Source organism: Cupressus sempervirens, chromosome 8 (assembly GCF_028749045.1).
Source record: "Cupressus sempervirens isolate cs-2001-9-10 chromosome 8, ASM2874904v1, whole genome shotgun sequence".
NCBI classification, from domain to species: Eukaryota; Viridiplantae; Streptophyta; class Pinopsida; order Cupressales; family Cupressaceae; genus Cupressus; species Cupressus sempervirens.
The window spans coordinates 447,837,196-447,861,469 of NC_143125.1; the positions used below are offsets into that span (position 1 = coordinate 447,837,196).

Consider the following 24,274-nt stretch of genomic DNA (forward strand, 5'->3'; position numbering starts at 1 on the left):
TGATTTCTATATTTTGAAATAATTAGACTTAAAATTATTCAAATTAACCAATTATATTATTACTTAATATTTTGTTTAATTGATGTTTTATTGATCAATGTTAATAGGATTTAAATTAATTGCAAATTATGTTTACTAGTAAGCTTGGTATACTACTATTTTGTGGATGTAATATTTTTAAAGGTAATTGAAAACAATAATGTGTTAGATCTTTTAATTAATTGAAATTGGATTGTTTAATTTAATTAATTGATTTAATAATAAAAGTTTAATTTAACGATTTATTTCTAGATGATGATTATAAACTTAAATGGAATGTCAAGACATTGTTAGGAGAACCCGTATCTATCATACTTTATACCTATACTTTAACTTATGAAACAAACATATTAAACTTAGTGGAATTAACTTTTCAAAAAAAAAATTACATGTGTTTTTTCCCTTGTATTTTGGGCATAATAGTTTGAATGAGTTTTTCTAATGAATAAGTTTCATAAGTGTTTTTGGATTTTAAAAAAAAGAAATGGTATTATATTGAAGATTTTAATTTTAGTTATAGATATTATCAAAAAGTGTATAAGGGAAGAATCTATTAAGAATCAATTTTCATCAATTTTGTTCTGAAACTAGTTACTGAAAAATATCAAATAAAATTTGGGAAGAAAGAGAGTATTTTCTACACTTTTAGAAAAAGTTAAACCAGAAAACTATTTCATTTGAGAGTGTTAAACTAGAAAACTTTTGCGAATATCAAAGATAGCTTTGTTGATAGCTTATCTTGAAATTAATTTATTCAACGAGGGAACAATTGAGCAATTAAGAGAACTCATTATCAAGTTGCATAAGAGAAGGTTAGAAATTCAAAAATATGTATTATAAATAATCTTTTACCTTGTTGAAATTTCTCCCTCTATTCGCACTCTATCTTTCTTTCTTTTTAAAATTGTGCGACTATTATTATATGAATATTTGAATAATTTTCATATTTATATAAAAAAGTTTCCAAACAAGGATGTAATATGCAATTGATAGCAATATGGATAATAATAATAATATCCTTGAGCATTCAACTATGTTTTTTGATGGAATAAATCATAAGGACAAATGAGACTTCAAAAAGAGCATGGGATCATTCCTGGTAGAGTTAAAGCTCTAATATAGTATTCATATTTCCATGTCAATAAGTTAATGCTTCTCATTTGGGGTGATCTAAAGCATATGTAAGTGCCACAATTTAAATTTCAAGCATAGTATTTTGTAATAGTTCATACCCTAGGAATTAATGCACAATAGCATATTTCTTAAAATATTATGCTATTTCAAATTAGTTCAAATCAACCAACATTTGTTGTAATTTCATTGTTATTATAAATAACATTTATATTATAAACCTACCAAATAACAACATGCAAGTGAAAAATTTATACCCCTACAATCAAAGATCATTTTCATGTTCATTGTGTGCAAAATGTTTGACAAATATACTCAAATGAAAGTTTGAAAAGCTTGCACTAAATCCTACAAGAGGATCTTACAAATCTACATAGTGTTTCTCTCACAAATTTTCTCTTAGCTAGTGCACCCTATATGCCTTCTTCACAAGGTACTAGCTTTCTTCAAAAAGTATGCTACATACCAATCGAGCAAGTGTTTACAATAGGTCTATTATTGCCGCTAATGAAGTCAAGTTAAAAATAGGAGAGCATCTTAATAGATTTCATCAACAACATCCCTTTTATTTCAAGGTAAGGATGTATATTTATGGTAGAATACAAACTCATTAAATGTTCCTATTTTTCCAAGTTATAGAAAATGGATGAACTACTTTTAGAACATAGTGAGCTATAAAGATAGCAAGTTTCTAGTATTTTTAGTTAAGAAATTTTTCATTTAATGAAGACTAAGTTAACACTCAATGTATATTATCAGTTTTAAATGTATGGGAAAATAGAAATTTGACATAAGAAAATTAGGATTATTAGAAAATATGTATAAGAAGATAACAAACAAGATAAAATGAATGGTTCTATCTAAAGAATTACTCTTGAAATACTTTCTACCACATGTTCATTATTAAGATTCAGATTTTATATTGTTCTCATAAAGAATTAAAAATATTACATAATAATTAGATCACAAGTTGATAAGGATCTAATTGTTATATTATTTTATTTTTCTTTAATCAACAAATATTGACTTTATGCCCAAAAGTTAATGCAAGGTAAATATTATTTAGTAAGTAAAATAGTTTTTAATAGGTGCCCAAAACCCCATAGTTAACAAGATAATACCAAATTAAAGTCCAAAACATAAAGTAGAACAGTAAAATATAATAGGCCAAGGAAGGCCACAAACCACTCCTAAGAAAAAACATCCTCTAAAGTAGTAGGCAAGCCCAGCCAAACTAAAAACTAGGGGGGGGGGGGGGGGGGGGGGAATAGGAAAGCTAGGAGAACAAATTAGGGCACCGTTTATTTGACCATTTCAGCTATCTTGAGCTCTAGCTTATCCATGGTCTATGTTGCCTCAGTTATCAGCTGATTGTCATATGGAGTATCCTCCTTGTCCCTCTTCCTCTTGTTTGACCTCGCTTTGTTTCTCAATTTTTCATCTAGGGGTTTGACATATGCTTTAGGACCCCTATTTTCCTCATTGACTATGTGGACTTTCCTATCTATACTAATCTCCATCATTGTTCACATATGTTTGGTATTATCATTCAAGCCTTTGATAATATTAAGGCTCTGGTTAGCAGAATTATGAAGAGTGCACTCCATCCTATCCAATATCTTATCCATCTTAGTAACCCTGGTTTCCAAAATATTTTTTGTATCAAGCCTATCATTTCCTTCCTTCCCTTCAAGCTTCTACACAATAATCTTTAACTCTTTAGTTTCATGGAAAATTCACTTGATTGACCAGAAGTTATCCACCATGTTGTTATGGGCATTGTTGGGGAGATTCATCCCCTCCTCCCTAGCATTGTTGCTAAGAACCACCATAGTTGGATCAATAAATTTCTCCAAGTAGATTTTACCATCATTTCCCTCTAAGACCTTAGGATGGATAGTCTCTCTAATAATGCCCATTTTTGCAGTCTAAGACTTGAAGTTCCTCTAGATCATTTTCCTGCCCTTGGAGCCAAAATAAATGGTAGCTTTCTCCTTGCCATAATCCTCATTTATGACCTTTTGGGCATTGGGAGTAGTCTCCTCACCCTTACCAGAATCCTGATTAACATGAATTTCAATTCCCCTTCTCTTTGTCGAGCTTTCCACATTCTTATGAGTCAAGGCCTTGCTTGTAACCTTCTCTTTCACATTAGTATCCTCTTCTAAATCCATCCCCTCATCCTCTTAATTATAATCCTCAACTTAATTAACCTTAGACTTGAAACCTTTACCCACCAAGCCTTTTCTAGTCTTTTTCTTCTTGTTCTTGCCCAAATGCTTAATTATCTTGGCCACCTCCTCTTCATCATTTGAGTGTAGCCCCACACTATCCTTAGTATTAGAAGGGAGATAAGAGCTTTTCATATCATTCAGGGACTCCACTTTGTGGGAAATAGATCTACCATAGGTTTGAACCTTGAAGTTCTCATAAATCAATAACAATAGCCATCATGAAAAGTTGGGTTATCATACAATTTCTTCTTATAACCCATGACATTCTTATTAGCAAAGAAGAAGAGGTAGTAGGGTATGGAGATTTTTGTGCCATACCTAAAGTGGTTGAGGATGAAAAAGTGATGGGTACAGATTCTATTATACCTAGTATCCATCCTAATGTAAGAAATAATCACCCTCAGGATGAACTTCCAATTTTTTTTAATTGAATCTAGTTCATAGTATGCTCTCATCTTCACCAATTCTTTCATTTCCTTGGCTTTCTTAGCAAATTCATTCACTGCATTAAGGGAAACTCCCTAAATAATTTGATTCCCTTAGTAGGGGATCTAGTGACCTTTGCAATAATGTCTTTATTAACCTAGAAATCAACCCATCTATCTTAACTTTCCTTTCTTTCCAAGACATGACCATAAGATCAGTTACCATAGGGTTCCAACCATGTGATTTCTTAATGAAATTGGAAATGCCACCTTCCCTCAGTTTCTCCCAAACCTTTGACCACTTTTTTCATTTTACTGCTTCATCTTCTAACTCTTTGCAATGCCTTTCACCCACCATCTTGTTGCTTAGAGTAGAAATTTTTTGCAACCTCTGAAATTGAAGAATAATTTGTTGATTAAACTTGCCAAAACAAACTTACCTTTTTTCTCAGGAATACAATAGTCATTAAGATTTCCACTCACCTGTAAAGCATGCACAAAAGCCTCCTAATTAAGATAACTCGTGTTTGACCCATGCTTAGCTCTCAATAAAATTAATGTGATTCTGACAACATTGCCTTTCATAATTACTCTTAATATTTCCAGTCCTCCCCTACATTCTCTTAATCTCTATCATGTTTTTTGCTTTAGAAGCTCATCACCATTCGTCCACCTATATGAAGAGTCCCTTTTGACCACCTCATTGGCCATCTAGTCAAAAATCAAGTTAGCCTCTCTATATTCATGTGACATATAGGCCCTATTAAAAGTGAGCAAGATTTTTTTGGTTTCTTCTACCAAATTCTTGATTGATCAAGACAGAGGATGTTGACCTCTTAGGCATTTTATGATGTTGTTTGAGTCCCCCTTAAGCCAAAGGAATTTAACACCAATTTCTTTGGCCATCATAATAGTTTGAAGGGTAGCACATGCCTTAGTGAAGTGATTGGTTTAGTGCCCCAAAGGGAAGACAACCATCTCTATGGCATAACTATAGCTATTACAAATCACCCCACCACTACCAGCTTGCCCTAGATTTCCTTTAGCTACCCCATTAAAATTTTCTTTGTGTCATCCCACAAGGAGCAAAGTCCATTGAAATTCCTCTCTTCCTTTCTATGTGTCATTATTACACCTGATGTCTCCTACAAATGAGTTAAATCCTTTGCAAAAAAGGTAGTTTTCCAAAAAGGAATTAAGAATTTTACCTGACACTATCTCGGTGGGGAGGCTAGCTTCCCCGAATATTCAATTATTGCCTTCTTTCCATATTCCCTAACCAAAGTGAGATAGAGCCCATTTGTTGATGGCATAAAGACCAAAGCCCTTCCATGAGTCATCCCATTACCTAAGGAATTCAATAATCATAGTAAGGGTACACCAGTCCAACCCAAAAACATGGTTGAAAAAACACCAAACCTCTCTTGTAAAAGATCAATGAATAAACAAGTGGTCCATGTTCTCAGCCTGATTCTTTCAAAGGATGCATCTATTAGGTATGTAAAGACCCCTTTTGCTAAGATTGTCAATAGTTAGAACCCTCTTTTGGAGGAAAATCCAAAATAATATGTTGATTTTGGGAATAAGGCTAGGGTATAGGCCTTAGCCCATATTGGTCAAGTGAGCTTGGTACCCCAAAGCTAATGAGTATATGCCAAAGGAAGTATTCTCCCACACTAACTGGTCCTAATCCTCATTCAAAATCATAGAGTAAAGGATTGTCATCAAAGCTTTGAGCTCCTTAGAGATTATGGAAAGGTTTCTCCATTCTTTTCCTAATCTATAGTCATTGAATTTGCTACCAAAATTGTGAGTGCAAGTATTAGCCCATCTATCAAAAGCTAGAAGATTGATTAGAGGCCCCTAGAATAACCAGTTGTCCTACATAACATAATCCCTATACCATTACCAACTCTCCATTTCACCTTGCTTTTGTTCATATCTCTAGCTTTGAGCATATCATTCTAGATGCATGAGCCCTTGGGGTTGGTATCTTTAGTGAAAAGGTGTCTAATGGAAGGTCTCCCAAGGTATTTATCTTCAATGATATCATGACAATCTCCCTTGCTAGAAAAGACTCTCCAAATCTATTTGGCTTGAAGGGCTTTATTTAAAGTCTCATCTTTTTTATTCCCAAGCCCCCAAAGTGTTTGGGGAGGCACTCATTGTCCCAAGAAATGAGAGAAAATCTCTTGTGTTCCTCTAAATTAGACCAAAGAAAATTCCTCTAGATCTTCTCCAATATATCAATATAATTTCAAGAAATCCCAAAAAGACTCAGTACATATGTAGGAAGATTCTAAAGGGTGGATTTTACCATCCTAGTAGGTTATACCCTTCTAGCCTACCAAATTCTTATTAAACCTATCAATAAGACTAGTCCAAAAAGGATCAGGGGGTTTGAGGCCCATAGGGAGGCCCAAATAGGTCAAGGGTGTTAGGATTAACCTCAAACAGAAATAAAAATTACATCCAAATATAAAAAATATTAAAAAATAATAGATCTTAGAAAAGAACACAAGACACCGAGATTTAACGTGGTTCACCCAATCCCTCAGCTACATCCACCAAACAACAAGTCTAATATTATTACGATCTAGTGATTACAACCTGATTACAATCTGTAATCCCTTATAGGTTAATATCACTATAAGAACCAATTTTAACATCACTCACTATGAAAAAATCCCTAACCGTAAGCCCTTTTACACAAGTATTTTTGTCACTTTAGGGTTACAACATGTCGACCATAAATTGGTGAATATTAGCCCAAACTTTAGTGGCACATCACTCACTATGAAATGATCCCTAACCCTAAGCCCTTTTATACAAGTATTTTTGTTGCTTTAGGGTTACAACATGTTGACCATAAATTGGAAAATATTAGCCCAAACTTTAGTGGTGAATTGGTAAATAGTATCAAACCCCAAAGAATTTATGAAGTGTGTATAGTACTTCCCTAATCAGTCACCACAAACTAACAATCTCACACTTGGGGATTGATCAGATTCCACATGAGACAACAATATCCCACTTGGAGACTGATCCTATAGCTATGTCACTACTCCATGAGGCTCCCAGTAGACCAAACCCCCTGAAATCTACTATTATTTTATTCATGTTTAGTCTAAATTACCAACCAAAGCTAAAGAGGAATTTATCTTTTCCCTTGTCACTAGCTTTGTAAACATATCTACTGGATTGTCATTTGTATGTATCTTGCTAGCTTTAATTGTCTATCCTCCAAAACTGACTGAATGAAATGGTACTGCAACTGTTTGGTCTTTGAATGAAAAGTTGAATTCTTTGCAAGATGAATGACACTCTGACTATCTATAAACAAATAATTATCCCTATGAGGGTGTCCCAATTCTTCCAAGAAGAATTGAATCCATATCATCTCCTTCATTTTCTCTATTGTAGCAACATACTCTACCTCTATAATGGATAAAACATTAACCTTCTGTAACCTAGAAATCTAGCTTACAACTACCCCACCAATACTAAAGACATAACCTATAGTACTCCACCTGGTATTAATATCCCCTACCAAATTTGAGTCAACATAGCCTTGTAAATTAGTAGTAGAGCCTCAAAACTATAAACACTTATTGGATGTTCCTCTCAAATATCTAAGAATCCATTTGACTGCATTCTAATGCTCAATTCCTAGATGACTCATATACCTACTAACAACTCCCACTGCATGTGTAATATCTAGCCTTGTACATACCATAACATACATCAAGATTCCTATAGCTAAGGAATATGGTACCTTGGATATCTTATCCTCCTCTTCTTGTGTCTTGGGACACATCTCCTTAGTCAACTTCAAATGACCAAGTAAAGGTGTGTTGATAGCTTTAGCATTCTCCATAGATAAATGTTGCAACACCTTCTTAAAATAATCATCCTGAGATACCATCAATTTTATGTTCTTCCTATCTCAGAAAATCTTCATACCAAGGATTTATTTTGTTGCCCCCAAATCCTTCATAGCAAATGCATGTGCTAATTAACGTTTCAACCCCATAATGTGATCCATGTTAGACCTAGCTACAAGCATATCATCAACATATGAATGTAAAATAATGTAGTTGTCATCATCCAACTTCTTAAAATAAACACAATGATCTAAATGACAGCTATTGTATCCATGCTCATGCATAAAATTGTCAAATTTCAGATACAATTGCCAAGGCGCTTGCTTCAAGCCATATAAACTTTTCTTCAATTCGCACACTAAGTTCTCCTTACCTTTGACATAAAATCCTTGTAGATGAGCCATATATATCTGTTCATCCAAATCACCATGAACAAAGGCTATTTTAACATCAAGCTACTCTAAATGCAAATCTTACTTAAAACAGTATGGATAGAAATTGTTTTAACAACAGGAGAAAATATCTCATTAAAATCAATGCCCTTTTCTGTGTAAATCCTTTTACAACTAACCTAGCTTTAAATCTTTTCTTACCTTCATCCTCTTCTTTTAACCTGTAAACCCACTTATTCTGTAAGCTCTTTTACTTGGAGGCAACTTGCATAAATCTCATGTCTTATTCTTTAGCAAAGAGTCCACTTCGTCTTTCATTGCAAACTCCCACTAAATCTTAGTGTCCACCTACAAAACTTCATCATAACATTTAGGTTCACTAGAATCTATTAATAAAATAGAATAAAAAGAGGGAGAAAATCTTTCTAGAGGTCTAATTTGCCTTGTTGACTATCTAACATTCACTGGTGTGAGTGTTATTTTTCATTATAGTTGTTATACATCATGAGGAATGGCTAGAACATCATCTTTTAGAGTATCATCTAGCACTACATAGTCATCTTCTTTCTTCTCATGTTACTACAATAGATCTTTGTACAACACTCCCTCATTGAGTATGACATCCTTGCTTCTTACAATTTTATGATTTTCAAAATTCCAAAGCCTATAACCAAATTCATTAATTCCATATCCAAAAAATAGAAATTTCTTTAACTTAGCTTCCACCTTCGTTCTATTTTCAGAATCTATCTAAGCAAATGCTTCACAACCGAAGGTTTTGAGAAAAGAATAACTCACCTTCTTAAAAATCCATGCTTCCTCTGGAATACCACAATCCAAAGGAGTAGAAGGACCTCTATTAATAAAATATACAGTAGTATTGACAACCTCCACCCACATGTGTAAGGGCAACCTAGCATGCAACCTCATGCTCCTTGCACACTTGATTATAGTCCTATTCATGCATTCAGCCACTCCATTTTATTGTTGAGTCCTTGGAACAATTTTCTATATATGAATACCATTGGTGGAGTAATAATCTTCAAATTCATGACTATAATACTCACCACCATTATCAAATCTAAGAAATTTTAATTTCTTACTAGTTTCATTTTCAACCAAGCATTTCCATTTCTTGAAAGTTTGGAATACATCAGATTTTTATCTAAGGAAATAAACCCATACTTTTCTAGTTGTGTCATCAATTAATGTAACATAATAATGAGAATCACCAAGGGAAGATACTTGAGCTGGTCCTCATACATCAGTATGCACAAGCTCTAACTTCTCCCTTTTATTTTCCTTCCCAGTCTTCACAAAACTCTCTTTTGTTTTCCATACACACAAATTTCATAGAAATCCATATTAACACATTTTAGCCTTGGTAAAAAATTCTTTGAATGAAGTACTTTCATACCTTTCTCACTCATGTTCCCAAGTCTATTGTGCCACAATGCTATATGAGAATTTGTAGTAGCTATTTGTTTTCTCTGCTCAACTGCAACAACCATTCCTAAAATTTCATTTTTCTCTTAAACAATTGAAGTAGAAGGAACAATATGACCTATACAAAGATATAAGATGCCGACTTTCACACCTTTTGCTACTACAAGGGAACCTTTTGAAACCTTCCAATTCTTATCATTAAAATTAACTACACAACCCTCATCACCAAGTTGCCCTACTAAAATTAAATTTCTACTCAGCCTTAAAATATTTCTTCCTCATGTGGTAGCCAATGATTCCCATTCTACACCTTAATCTTAAATTTTCCCTTTCCAACAATCTTATAGGGTTCATTATCCCCCAAATAAACAAGTCCAAAATCCCCTTCGACATAATCAATGAAATAAACTCTTTGAGATGTAGCATGAAATGAAGCACCAAAATCTAAAACCCATGTATCATCAACACTTTCTAAAGATAGAAGCAAAGTATCCTCTTTGGATTTGTTACTTACCAGATTTGCCTCCTTGTCTCCATCTAGTTTATCTCCTTTATTTTTATTTCGGCTCCAAAAATCTTTCTTTTTATGCCCTAGTTTCCCATAGTACCAGCAGTCCTCTTGATTGAGACCTCCTCCCCTTTAACTTTCCTCTTGATTTCCCATGATTTCTAGAATTACTTCCTCTCTCAGTTGTTCTGCCTTGACTTTGTGAATTCAAAGTACTTCCTAATGTAGATCCACCTAAGGATTTCCTCAAGTTTCCTTACTCAAAATAACATCAATCAAATCATCATATTTTAGGGTACTAGATCCAAGAATAGAATTACTCACAACTATTCTAGCTTTCAAGCAAATAACACAAAATCAAGAGAGCCCTAATTTCTTCATCAAAATTGATACTCGCAAAAGATAAATGAATACTAATAATATTAAACTCATTTAAATGATCTACAAAAAATCCACCTTCTGCCATTTTCATATTAAATAAATGCTTCATGAGAAATACATTGTTTGAAGAAGAGGGCTTTTCATATAGTTTCGCTAGGGTTTGCATCAACTCTTCTATTTTTTTTTCTTTTATAATATTAAATGCCATTGATGGTGCTAGGCATAATCGAATGCTTCCAAGTTCCTTTCTATCCAAAAGATCCCAGTTGTCATTTGACATAGATCCCTGATTCTTGGTTTTGCCTTCCAACAACTTCTATAAATCTTTCTAATAAAGATAGTCCTCCATTTGCATCTTCCATAACTAAAAGTTCTGTGATCACTCCCACTCAACTGTGAGACTCCTACTCAATTGTGAGACTTTCCTATAGAGGATAACTAAAAAACAACTAGGCTCTGATACCACTTGTTAGGATTAACCTCATAAAAAATTAACAATTACATGTAAATATAAACATTATCAAAAAATAATAGATCATAGAAAAGAACACACGACACTAAGATTTAACATGATTCACCTAATCCCTAGGCTACGTCCACTAAACAAAAAGTCTAATATTATTACAATCCAGTGATTACAATTTGTAATCCCTTACAGCTCAATACCATTGCAAGAACCAATTTTTGCATCACTCACTATGAAACAATCACTAACCCTAAGCCCTTTTATACAAGTATTTTTTCCTCTTTAAGGTTACAACATGTCATCCATAAATTCGTGAATATTAGCCCAAACTTTAGTGGTGAATTGGTGAATAGTACCAAAAAAATTTGTACAGTATTTCCTTGATCAGTTACCACAAACTAAAAAAGGGAAGGCTACCTATGCCACATCTCATAATATCTACTATCTTTCTCTGTCTTATAGCCAGAGTATTGATGAAGAAGACATGGCTTTTGTTCTAATTGATAAGTTTTGATGAACCTATGATGTAAGAGCTCAAAATATTTTTGACCACCCTAGATTCCCCTACCAAGGCTTCCCCACCCCCAAGGACAGTGTCATCCACAAAATATTAGTGACAGAACACCAGGGGGCCTGAGGAAGGTCTAGTACCTTTCAAAGCCCCAAATATTTTGTTGGCATAAATCATCCTTCCTAAGTAACCTTTCTTTAACATCCTAAAGGGTTTGAAGAATATAGAAGGAGAACCATTAATCAAAATAACCAAAGAGGAATTGATAAGCTTGCATACCTTTGAATCAAACCCAAAGGCTCTAAGGACCTTAAAGAGAAAAGACCAATCCAACTGATCATAAGCCTTGGACAGGCCAAGCTTTAGGAGAAAGCCTTCTCTTTTGCCTTCTTCGAAAGAGTGGATGACTTCATGGATAGTCATAATAGAATCTATGATTTGTCTCCCTAGAATAAAAATAGACTATTGAGGAGCAATAATCAAAGGGAGGATCTTGATTATCCTATCAGCCAAGACTTTAGAAATGATCTTATAGAAAGAATTATAGAGACTAATGGGTCTAAAATGATCCATAGAGTCTGCCCCAAGAAATTTAGGGATAAGCACTAAAAAGGTAACATTCACCTCCTTGAGCAAACTTTTAGCTCCAAAAAACTCTTGAACCACTTTGTTAACATCCTAATGGACCACATCCTAGAACAAGTGAAAGAAGAAAGTAGGGAAACCATCTGGGCTTGGAGACTTGTCTGCAGGTAGGGAGAAAATGAGACGCTCAATTTCCAAATAGGAAGGAATAACCTCAATCATGGAACTATGCTCTAACAAGATCAAAATAGGAATGTTAAAGATAATATCTTGTTTTTCCCCATCCTCAAGATTGAGTTTTCTAATTAGAAGATTAAAGAAGAAAGAGATGGCCACTATCGCAATATCTTTTTCATCCTCCAAAACAATATTCCCATTCTTGATGCTACTGATTATGTTATAAAATCTATGCTTTAGAGTGGAGATATGGAAGAATATGGTTTTATGGTCCCCCTCTCTTAACCAAATAGCTCTTGATCTCTATCTCCAGAAAGTCTCCTCTTGACCAATAATATTGTGAAGATCTATAATTAAAAAAATTTCCTCCTCCAGCCTCTCCTCATTATAACCATCCTTATAAATAGTACCTTGAATAATACTAAGGTCCTCTAAGACCTTAGCTTTAGATTGGAATATGTTACCAAATTTTGACTTATTCCACTTCTTGATATTGAGTTTGATATTTTTAACTTCTTGTCTACCCTGAACATGGCAGTGTCCTCTATATGAATGTTCCACCACTCTAATATATGAATTAAGATATCTTAGTGAAAATTCCACATTCTTTCAAAAATGAAGGGGAGGTTATGTTTAATAGCAATGGGATCCGACATGAGAGAAATAGGAGAGTGATCTAAACTAGTCTGGGCCATTAAAGATAAATTACAATAGTTGGAATTCATCCAATATATGAAGATATGTGAGCCCTATCTAGCCACACTTGGATGAAATCCCTACCTATTTTTCTATTAGACCAGGTATAGAAGCCTCCCTGAAGCTCAACATCCAGCAATGCCAAATCATTGATGAAGTCAGAAAGGTCCAACCTACTCTCCAAATCTAGTGCCAAGACCCCTTATTTTTCATCATCCCTTAAGGGGGTATTAAAGTCCACCATTATGATATAATTACCCACATGGAATTTGGTTAAAATATTTCTAATCTTAACCCAATAGCTCCTCCTATCATTATTAGAATTAGGAGCATAGACATTCAAAAGATACCAACATTCATTGTTTTGTATATTAAGAACTTGAATGAGAAGAATATTACATTCACCATATAGGACTTGGGACTTGGAAAGGTTAGAGTTGTAGATAGTAAGTAGACCCTCTGAAGCCCCATCTAAGTTCATAGCACACCTCTCCATACTACTACTTAAAGAGATTCTCTCCACAGTCTCCTTTTTCATTTTGGTTTCTTGAATGAGCATAAAATTTGGTGTATGATCCCTTATCATATTTCTGAGTGCCACTTGTTTATGGGCTCCATTTAGCCCATGTATATTCTAGGATATAACCTTCATCTCTTCTTACCAAGGTAGGCCTCTTGTATGGTCTTTTGACTCTCATCCACTAGATTCCTTCTAGTTTCCTCTTTCATGTTGTAGGTGAGACAATTCCTACCAGGGCTTCTAGGTATTGCTCCACATCATCTTTTTATGTACTCCTAGTAGTAGCTGGGGAAACTAGGGAAGGGTCTTTACTCTTCTTTTTCTTTCTAATCATCATCCATTCCCCCTGTCACTCATCTGCACAACTTGCAAATAGAGCCTCCATTCTAGTTAATTGGCATAGTGATGAAGCTCTTACCATTTCCAACACTCTTGAAACCTTCCTAGGAGAAGCTACCCCTACATTGAGGCTAACACTAGATTCTCTACAAGAGGGACCACATCGTTGATTAGCATCCTCACCCCCTACAAGAGCCTGGGAATCTAAGACTTGAGATATATCAACTTTTGATGCTAAATCAGTGCTTAAAATCCCTACTTCCCTAGATAAATGCCCCAAGCAAGTAACCTCCATTGAATTTAGAGGGATGGCCAGATCCTCAGAATTTATTCCTAGGGAAACATCCTCATTTCGAACCTCATGAGTAGCCCTCCACTCAACTGCCAAAGGTTTTAATGTGTCAACTTTCTTTATGGAGCTTGCTCTGGAATCTTCCCTATGGACCATAACAAAAGCTAAGGGTAGGGCACCCTCTTGGTCCTCCTTTTGTTTCCTAGGCCCTCCTACCTAATTCAAAATTTTCTTATGTCTCCATAACTTTTCTCCCTCACTAGAGTGCTTAATTTTATCTTTATAAATTCCCTTGGCCGTATTCCTATTCTATAACTATTTCCTAGCTTTCTCCTCCAAAAATATAGGGCATAACTTAGCTACATTGTCTATTTTCTTACAATGAAAGCATGCAAAAGGGATGCTCTCAAAATATAGTTTCTAAATGTGTGTACCTAGTTTGGAGTGAAGATACACAACCTCTAACATAACTCTACCCTCACTGACCCCAATGCAGATCCTTGCATATGTTAACTGGCTTCTTGACACCATAATGGGCTCAATGGATATAGGCTCCCCAAAAGATTTAGCTTTCTCATCAAAAAAATCCTCATACCAAAACTCCATTGGAAGTTCAGGAAGGTGAACCCAAATAGGATCTTGAACAAAGAAAGAATCATTAAGGTCTAGTTTTGAGGTCTATTTTTGTAAAGAAAGGGTGGATTTCCCATATGACCAAGACCCTACACAAAGGATCCTCATGAGATCTTCTAGGCGGGAGAACTCAAAGGAAAGGAATCCCTTAGCCATAGCCACAATCTCAACATGACCTTTCAAGTCCCATTTATTTCTGGCATAGACCTATACAATATTTATATTTGGCCTTAGACCAATGAACTTTCCAATTAGAGAAGAGGCCATAGTAGAAAAATTTTGATCAACTAGTTCATCAATAATTTGAATAGAATATTGTCCCTTTTCCTTATCCAAAACATCCTTTATCTCTGGGAAGGAAGACTTACAATTTGATACCAAAGAGAGAAGACCACCGACTAGCTGGAACCACATCGAGGACTTTCCAAGTAGAGTGCAAGCCCAACATAGTTTGACTTGATCTCAAAGCATCCTTCTAAAGCTCCTAAAGTAGGATTATTCCCCTAATCCTTGTCCTCTTGGCAAGCCCTAGAACCCTTCCCTACTCCATCCTGGATAGAACTGCTTGATGTAAAATTCAAATTTTTAATCTCGCCAATTCTCACTCCAAATCCTACTCTCTCCCTGTGGGCCATTATAATGCAAGGTAAATTTTGTTGTGCATAGATTGATATAAATTTATATGAGGTTTCATATCTTCTATTTATTTGAACATGATAAATATCTATTCAAATTTTCTAATGCAACTAAACGTTGAACACACACATACAAGGGAAAATAAAGTTAAGTAATGACATAGATAGGCCATATTACTTGACCTTTTCACCAATTATACATTTTGAAAGGAATATATCACATTAGGTTTAAGAGGAGACTCAAGTACTAAGTGAGACAATGATCCTTCATTGTAAATGATATGACCGATAAATGATAATGATAGATTAATGTAGTTTAGCTTATTCTAGTGATTAACTAGACAGGTGTAGTGATAAAATGATAATGATAGATTAATACAATTTTCCTCATACTCAATTGAGGATAATTATTATGTCTCTCACCTTTGGTATCAAATGTTCTTGATTCAATCACTTAGGTAGCTTACTTCTACCCTTCTAAAACTTCAACAACGAATTCCTTTCTATTACATTTTATTTTAAATACGCTTCTCTTTAAATATAGTGTTACTAATTGTCAATCCTCCAATCATCCAGTCATCTTATGGCTCCTTATGAGGAGTTCACATTGCTTCCATTACCATATCCATATTAATATTCATGATCTCACTACCATCATATTTTTGGATACATCAATTATACATATCATACATGTTCATACATTCTAGGGAAAGTTCAAGACATGGAGACACTGTAAGGAAGACACCTTATTTTGCTAAACCATTGTCAACTATTTTTTGCAACATGGACTCTTCTAGTGGATTCTTAATTTTCTCAAGAAAATCATCCAATTAAATTGGTGTTCATTAGGAAAGTATCTTCCAACTCATAAAGATCACTAATCAGATTAGAGGTCTTTCACAACTTACAAAGTGTAGGCCCCATACTCATGTTACTCAAAGCCATAAAAACATGCATTAAAATAAAGTAAAACCAAAGAAATGAGAGATTTTTACCTCACTCCAAAAGCTTGAAGTTGGTAAATGAAAAAATAATTGGAGAGAGTTCTAGAGATAATGAAAACCACATGGAAGATGAATTACCCTGCTACTAATCCAATGATCCTATCCTTACAATGATTTTTCAAGCCAATCTCCCACAAAATAAAACAAGAAATTTCTCAAATTTCTCAATTTCAACTATAAGGAGAGTAAAAACTCATTTTTTACCTAATATAAGAACTTTAATTAAGAGTGAATTATTAATTTAATATTAACCACTTAATAAACTAATTGGTCATTTTCCCAAATTAAATAAAATGATTCTAGATATTTGGAATTCAACTATAAAAAATTGGCCAATAACTAAAATAAATAATTAAAATCCACCAACATTCAATTAAATCAGCATTTTAATATTATTTTTGTGACAATTGTGGAACCCTAAAAGAATAGACTCACTTACTATCGAATCATATAATGCATTATGAATTTAGGTTTACAAATAATAATTAGAGGGTTAATAATAACAAAAATACAAATACATCACCAAGGACAACATTGGCTCAACATGAAAGTTCATGGTCACTATCTCTTGATGCCACTATTAAGGATATAGGTAAACACTTAGATCTTGTAAGCAGTGTAACTGGTACCTATTTAGAAATTAAGAAAACATCAAGTGTAGATGTTTTATATACAAACATCCAATGCACAAAGAGACACATAGTTACATTGAAGGACAATGGGACATTGTGTAGATCTTGCAAGAAAACCCCATTCCCACTTTGTACTACCACCAATGGAAAAAAAAATGCATAATATTGGTGTATTACAACATATAATCACATTGTATACCATTTAAATAATCAATTTTAGTCATATGAAAATATATCTATTGAAGGTAAAAGATAGATATCCACAACATAAAAGCACACTAGTAATGAGTCTAATAACATTCAATTAATAAAATATAAAACTTAATTCAAGTTTCTATACAAAATAAACTAGGTTTCATCATAAAACATCATGTCACATCACTAGCATCATAATATAGATATGATCAAACTAAATAGAAACATTATCTAGCATCTAACAACTATGATATGGGTAATCAAAATAGTGTATAGTCATTGAAACATCTCAAAATTCATATTAAAAAAGTAATAATAATCAAAGTATCTATCATGTCTAGATAAGCATGAAACATATTGCAAACATCAGAGGTGCTACACCACTATGATAAACAATGTAATGTATGTTGCAATTTTAGGATGATCAATTGGTAGATAATGTTGTCTCTAATGTTGTTCAATATGAATTATGCAATCTATTATTCAAGAGGTATTTTAGGTATATCAAAGTATGCTATTTATATAGTTTCATCTCTAATATGCTATATTAATGCTTGCACCTTTAATGAAAGGTCTCTATAGAAACTAAAATATCTGCACAAGAATAATCCATAATGAAATTTGTTTATAAAATCAAATCTCATAACTATCTCTCTTAGCTAATTGTTTTTTATATTTATAAGTTCCAAGAGGTACATAGAACTACTTTAGACCTTTGTTAATATTTATCTCTATGATTAATGGTTAAAAAGTATGATTGATTGGTCACCATGAACCACCATATGATAAGCAATAGCAATATAATGGTTTTGGAATAATTGTATGTAATGGATATAACACACAAGTATTGATGGAGGATAAGTAACCATCATTGGATATTATTAATTATTATGTAATGAATTTTTATGATGAATGTAGTCTTTTTTGTATAAGTTTGGTTTGGGAATGGTGATAATTTTGTATGGGTTATATTTCGTATATGGTTTCTATTATGTTGAATAATTGAAGTATGTATGCTTTGTAGGTTAGTAATTGGGTCTTGTATTCTTTTGATTTTTTACAAGCAATAAATATCAAGGCATACTTGTAATGATAATCATATATTTAATAGTAAAATAACAATTTACTTATAAAAAATAATATTAACAATTTAACTTCCTTTATTTCTTGGGATACCTTCATTTTAAAGAGTTGGTTGTTCCTACAAAATATTCCATCACATGGTTGAAATTCTTCTATTTTGAGTCTTAAGAAATCATGGCACATCAGGTATTGGTGCTTCAATTTGTAACCCTAGTGCAACTATTCATGAAGCCACTTATAAGAAAGTTTCAATGATTCCTAATGATATGGCTAATTTTGAAGATTTAACATTTGGGCTTGATCTAGTTGCTTGACTAGATTTTAGAGAGCTTATCATTAGACAAGATCATGTGGTAATATTTCATGATCTTTCAATATTTATAATCATAATTGGAAATTAACATATCTGCTTGATTAAAAAATTCTTAGTTGCAATTATTTTCTTATTTTAAAATATCTCATTATTTTTGTGAAGCTAATTCACTTGCAAAGATTCTTCCCAATAAAGCTATTGATTATTATTTCATTTTCAAGATTTTTTATGTGATGAACTTCCTTTTGTCCAAACTCTTGTTTAACAATTATTAAATGTTGATTAGATGTATCGTGCAATTCTCACTCAATTCTTGCCTCATGTTGATAAGTGTTAGAACTTGGATTTTTATCATGTAACTAGTAACTTCTACCATCTTTGTATTTTTCTATCATGGTAATGAACTTGTGTTTATTAGTTTCTTTTTTGTCTTCTTATACCAAGCTCATAAATTTTTCTTACCATAATTCCCTCTTTGATATTGACATATTTTGTGGATATGGTATAAAAAAATTATTTAGACTCATTTATATGACATGGATTTATTTCAAAATTATCTTTCTCATTTAATATTGGACCAAGTTCCCCTTCCTAGTGGATGATTCATGAAATTTAATGATTTTATGGCTATTAATCATTTTTGTGAGCTCTTATGTATTGTTAAGGATGACATTTTCGAGAAATTTTCAAAGAGATTAGTTATGAAGATCTTGTAGTTATACTAGAAATTGTTTCTCCTATGGTTTTCGGTGCTTTGGAGTGTTTTCTCAACTTGTTCACTCTCTTGGTGCATGTTGATCTTTGTGTTAATTCTCCTTTGGACATTCATCCTTTACAATATTTTATTCTTTCTTCTCATGATTCTCAACATATGGGTTCATATTATTTTATCGATGAGAGTTTCCAAAATTATTTTGATAGTGCTTTTATAGGTATACTCCCTATGGCCCACTTCACAATGACCCCATCTCTTGGAATTCTTTGTCAGGGGTTCATATATATCTATCTTAGTTCTAATGCCCCTCCTATTGTAGATCAGTTTGATTTTCCCTTTTGGACTTTAATGTTTTTTGTAGTTCTTAATTAGGCGGAGTTTTTAAATTTGTCTATATATATATATATATATATATATATGTATGTATGTATGTATGTATGTATGTATGTATGTATGTATGTATGTGTGTGTGTGTGTGTGTGTGTGTGTATATGTATATATATATGTATATGTATATGTATATGTGTGTGTGTGTGTGTGTGTGTGTGTGTGTGTGTACATATATGTACATATATATACATATGTAGATACATACATATATCTACATATATATACATATACATATATGTATGTACATATATGTACATATATATAGATATATGTACATATATATGTATATATGTATATGTATATACATGTATATATACATATATATACATGTATATATGTATATATATACATGTATATATGTATATACATATATATACATATATACATGTATATATATACATATATACATGTATATATATATATGTATATATACATGTATATACATATATACATGTATATATATATGTATATACATGTATATATGTATATATATATGTGTATATATATATATACATGTATATACATATATATATACATATATATATACATGTATATATGTATATACATATATATATATATATGTATATATATATATATATATATATATATACATATATATATATATATGTATATATATATATATATAACAAGCTTTTGCTAGTATGAATGTAATGGGAATAGGACATATACACATGTATGACTTCTTTCTTTCTTCTAGTGACTTAGGTCACTTTTATCAAACAAAAAATATCTAATTTCAGAATTTTTAGTTCTTATTAATTCCAAATTAATTAAATATAGAATTCAACATTGGATATGAAAAGAAGTTAACAAAATGTACTAATTTTGAATAATTGTCAACAAAGAATTTGTTAGATTTCTTTTCTCAAAAAGACCTAGATTTGTCATGGAAATTTATGCACGTAAATTAGGACTTATTGTATTCTTTTAATGAGAGGAATACTTTTTCTTGAATTTGTCTATTTCTCAAATGATTGAGACTTATGACTCACAAACTAAACCATGAACAATTTTGTTCAAGTAAATCAAAATGTTGGTTTGGATATTTCACATAATTTGGTTTATTCCACTCAATATAGAGTAGAAATATATATACCTCATACATCTCAAAAAATGTGGATATTTTGAATAATTTCAGCTAATCTTAAATGCTTTTAGAAATTTATACTAGTAAGTTCAAAATATTTAGAATAGTTATTAGATGTGATGATTAACTTTATTATAGTACAATATATTTTGTAATCAATGCTAGAACTATGTTTAATTTATTTTCCTCTAAAGATAAGAGCTATAATGTTCTTTTTACTTTTTCCATGTGTGGATACTTTCTATATGCAAGGTCCTAGCGAGTTTCATCTATATGAGTATTCATATGAAAATGTTTGTTCAATGTCTTGTGAGCTTGGCTTTGGTAACTTCTCATGTCCTTGTAAAGGAAGGTGGACCATCAACTTTGGTGGACCATCAACTTCTAGGTAGTGAGCACATGAGCATGTGTCATCAATACCTCAGGGCTTGAAGAGTATTGTGAGTCTTTAAAGATGACTATAAATGTCTTTATTAAGTTTTTCCAAGATAAGATATCGTGATCCCATGCATCTTCATCCATTTGGATAACCTTTCTTTCTCTGATGAATTAGATATAAGTGTTTCTTGATAATAAAAAATCCAAATTACTCCCATTAACTTATTGGATTTTTTTCTCTCAAAGAAAAGGAATGTAAAATATTTTTGTATTAATTTAAAGTTGCTATGTCACTAGCAAGGAAAATGTTTGCTTATGAAAGTATTATCCATACTAAAACATACTTCTAATTGTGTCAACCAAAGATCAATCAATTCTACACCTACCTTTCTCTCAAATGGTGAACTCTTACTGTCTCCAATTTGAATGAAAGTTACTTGATAGACCTATTTTTCAATAAGAGTTTTTTCATTTATTTTGAATACACTTTCCCTCCACTCTCGATATCTTCTAAGGAAGAAAATTTCTCATAATATCTCAATACATCAACTTCTAACTTAGGGAACTTTGATTCTCAAGAGATACTCAATTTCTTCCCATAATTCTTAAATATTTCTTTCAAATATGAAATTTAATGATGTTTATAATAATGTAGAAGCTCTTTTCTATTTGATTTTATATGGATTTCAACCTTTTAAAAAGAATGAAACAACCTTATCCTTATAATATAATTAATATAATTCTAATCCCATGCAAATTCCTAACAAAATACAAATTAAAGCATACCCTCCTCTTAGCCCTTCTAAAAAAAATTATATACAACATAAATAAATTTTCTAATTTTTTACTCAAAAGTGGTCTCTGCTAGTCAACCTACAATGAAATTTTTGACTTGGTGGTCAGCACCTCCTTCAGGATTTGCAACATGGCTTAACTTCCTCTTGTAGATTTCGGTAAGCCTAGTGTTTGTGACATTTGTTGATAGCTCAAGCTTTTAGCGTAACGACAAATATACAAACAATTGATATCAATACATACCAACAGAAATTTCAAAAGTAATACTAAATATCATTATAAAAATCTACCCTTTCTCTAAATCCATTCATAAGACATGCTTTACTCCATGCACATGGTAAATCTTTATTTCCATGGCACAGGAAATTTATAATTTGAAATGGTTCTCAACTCAAAAATTATTGAATATGCTTCCCCACGTTTGCTTTGTGACAATCACCCATTGCCAATCTTCTGTTTTAACGCTGCAACTTATAAGCTTATCCCTGCCATCTTTTTGTGATCTTTACACAACTATTATTTTACGTAGCATCTGAATTCAATGACAAATATAGAAATGCTCCGAGAGCTGTATATAAGGAGAGCAAAAGGAAAGAAAGGTTTTCAAATGAATCATCTGTACAAATAACTATTGGATATTTTTTTGGGTATTAGTCTGTTATAAATAAGCCTACAGAACTCTTTTAAGAACACAAATTCATAAAAAAAATTGTTTGTATACAATACAAAGCAAGCATCGGCTATTTTGGAAATAGAGAGACTTTCCAGGAGTCGTAAGGTAATTATTTTCCCTACTTCTCATCTTGGCCTTCCTATTTTCCTTTCACAATCAATGCATGACAATTTCATGATCTTTAATTTATTGGTAGAAAGTCTTTTATATACTGAAGTGAAGAATAGTATCCCACAATTGTTTTGGCTGATCATATCTCAGGTCTTCTATCTTCTTTAATACCAGAATGAGCTCAATGTCAAGATGGGGGCTTGTTATGCTATTTGCTCTATTTTCAGGTAATTCTGGTTGAAGACAGTTCAAGGTAGACATGTTAATTATATTCTTTACAACAGTTAAAGGTGCTTTAAAATAAGAGATTTTTCTTTGTAATCTTAGATGGAGAGATCAGATGTTCAAAAGTGAATAGCTAGCATTTGTTTGTTCTAATTTGTTTTCTTGATAGGTAATGGGTCTAAGCCCAGACTAATTATTATTATTTGTTGAAATTATTTATTATTATGGGTGGAGCTCATGTAGACTAGAATTCAAGACCTCCACATGAGAGGCTCACAAGTTATAATTGTGTTGTAGGCCCTTGTCTATTTGTTTGTTCTAATCTTATCATAAAGAATATTATATATGCAGGTGGAGAGAGGATAGTGGATGGAAGCTGTAAAAGTAAGCCATGGCGAGTAAGTATACTGAACAACTGTAGTTTCGACATATGGCCTGGAGTGCAGGCAAGGTCAGGGTACCCTATTCTAGCCCTAGGAGGGTTTTCTGTGAAGCCCAATGAGCTCAAGAGCTTCAATGTGCCAAAAGAGTGGGAAGGGCATATTTGGGGCAGGACAGGATGCAACTTCACACAGCCAAATGCCTCCTGCTTCACAGGAGACTGCAATGGAAAACTACACTGCAATGGCACAAAGGGGAAAAACCCTGTCACTTTTGCTGACCTATCATTCTACCATAACATCACATCTTATAGAGTGAGTCTTTTGAAGGGCTTCAATTTGGCCTTAACCATTACAGCTCATCTAGGTGAAGGGAATTGTAGTAAGGCAGTATGCAGAGGTGATGTCCTTGGTACTTGCCCTCATATCATGCAAGTGAAGAATGGTAAAGAGGAAGTGGTTGCCTGCAAGACTGCATGTCAGGCTTTCAGAACAGATAAGTATTGTTGCACTAATCAGTACAACGGCTCTGATGCATGTACTCCCACTCAGTATGCCTTGCACTTTAAAAGAGCGTGCCCTTATGCTTATGCCTTTCCTTATGATAGTGCTGATTTGGTTCGTACTTGTGTTCACCCTAGGGAGATCAGGCTCATTTTCTGTCACTGATGATTCTAGGCACGGCAATTCTTAAATATTACATATTAAGGAAGAAATTAAGATTAGAAAAATAAATCAATTTTGATTATTTAACACTTTTAGTCTAGGAATCAAGTCTTAATGTGTGATGTTTAAGCCATCTGCATTAACACCTCTCTAGTTATCTCTCACAAGTTCTAAAATTTATGGATTTTGTTTTGAACATATCAGCAACTGGTGTACAAAATCTTGAGATTCTTTAACAGCTTGTAATGAATTTTATCATGCTATCGAGATTTGATTTAACAGCTTGGAATGAATTTTATCAGGTTGTTGAGA

General features: G+C 32.7%; 1 protein-coding gene across 1 annotated transcript; it reads left to right on the forward strand.

Annotated features, from left to right (window-relative positions):
- Positions 1-22,866: 22,866 nt before the first annotated feature.
- On the forward strand, positions 22,867-23,965 carry LOC149543143 (osmotin-like protein). The gene is made up of 2 exons (XM_089796249.1): positions 22,867-22,927; positions 23,268-23,965. Exons 1-2 carry the CDS (start codon positions 22,867-22,869, stop codon positions 23,963-23,965), a joined length of 759 nt encoding a protein of 252 aa, XP_089652375.1.
- Positions 23,966-24,274: the final 309 nt, after the last annotated feature.

Excerpts from the sequence above, each read along its gene's own strand:
- LOC149543143 (XM_089796249.1), top strand. The coding sequence starts at position 22,867 with ATGAGCTCAATGTCAAGATGGGGGCTTGTTATGCTATTTGCTCTATTT. Across the intron at positions 22,928-23,267 it reads TCTATTTTCAGGTAATTCTG|GTGGAGAGAGGATAGTGGAT; the intron begins GTTGAAGACAGT and ends TTATATATGCAG.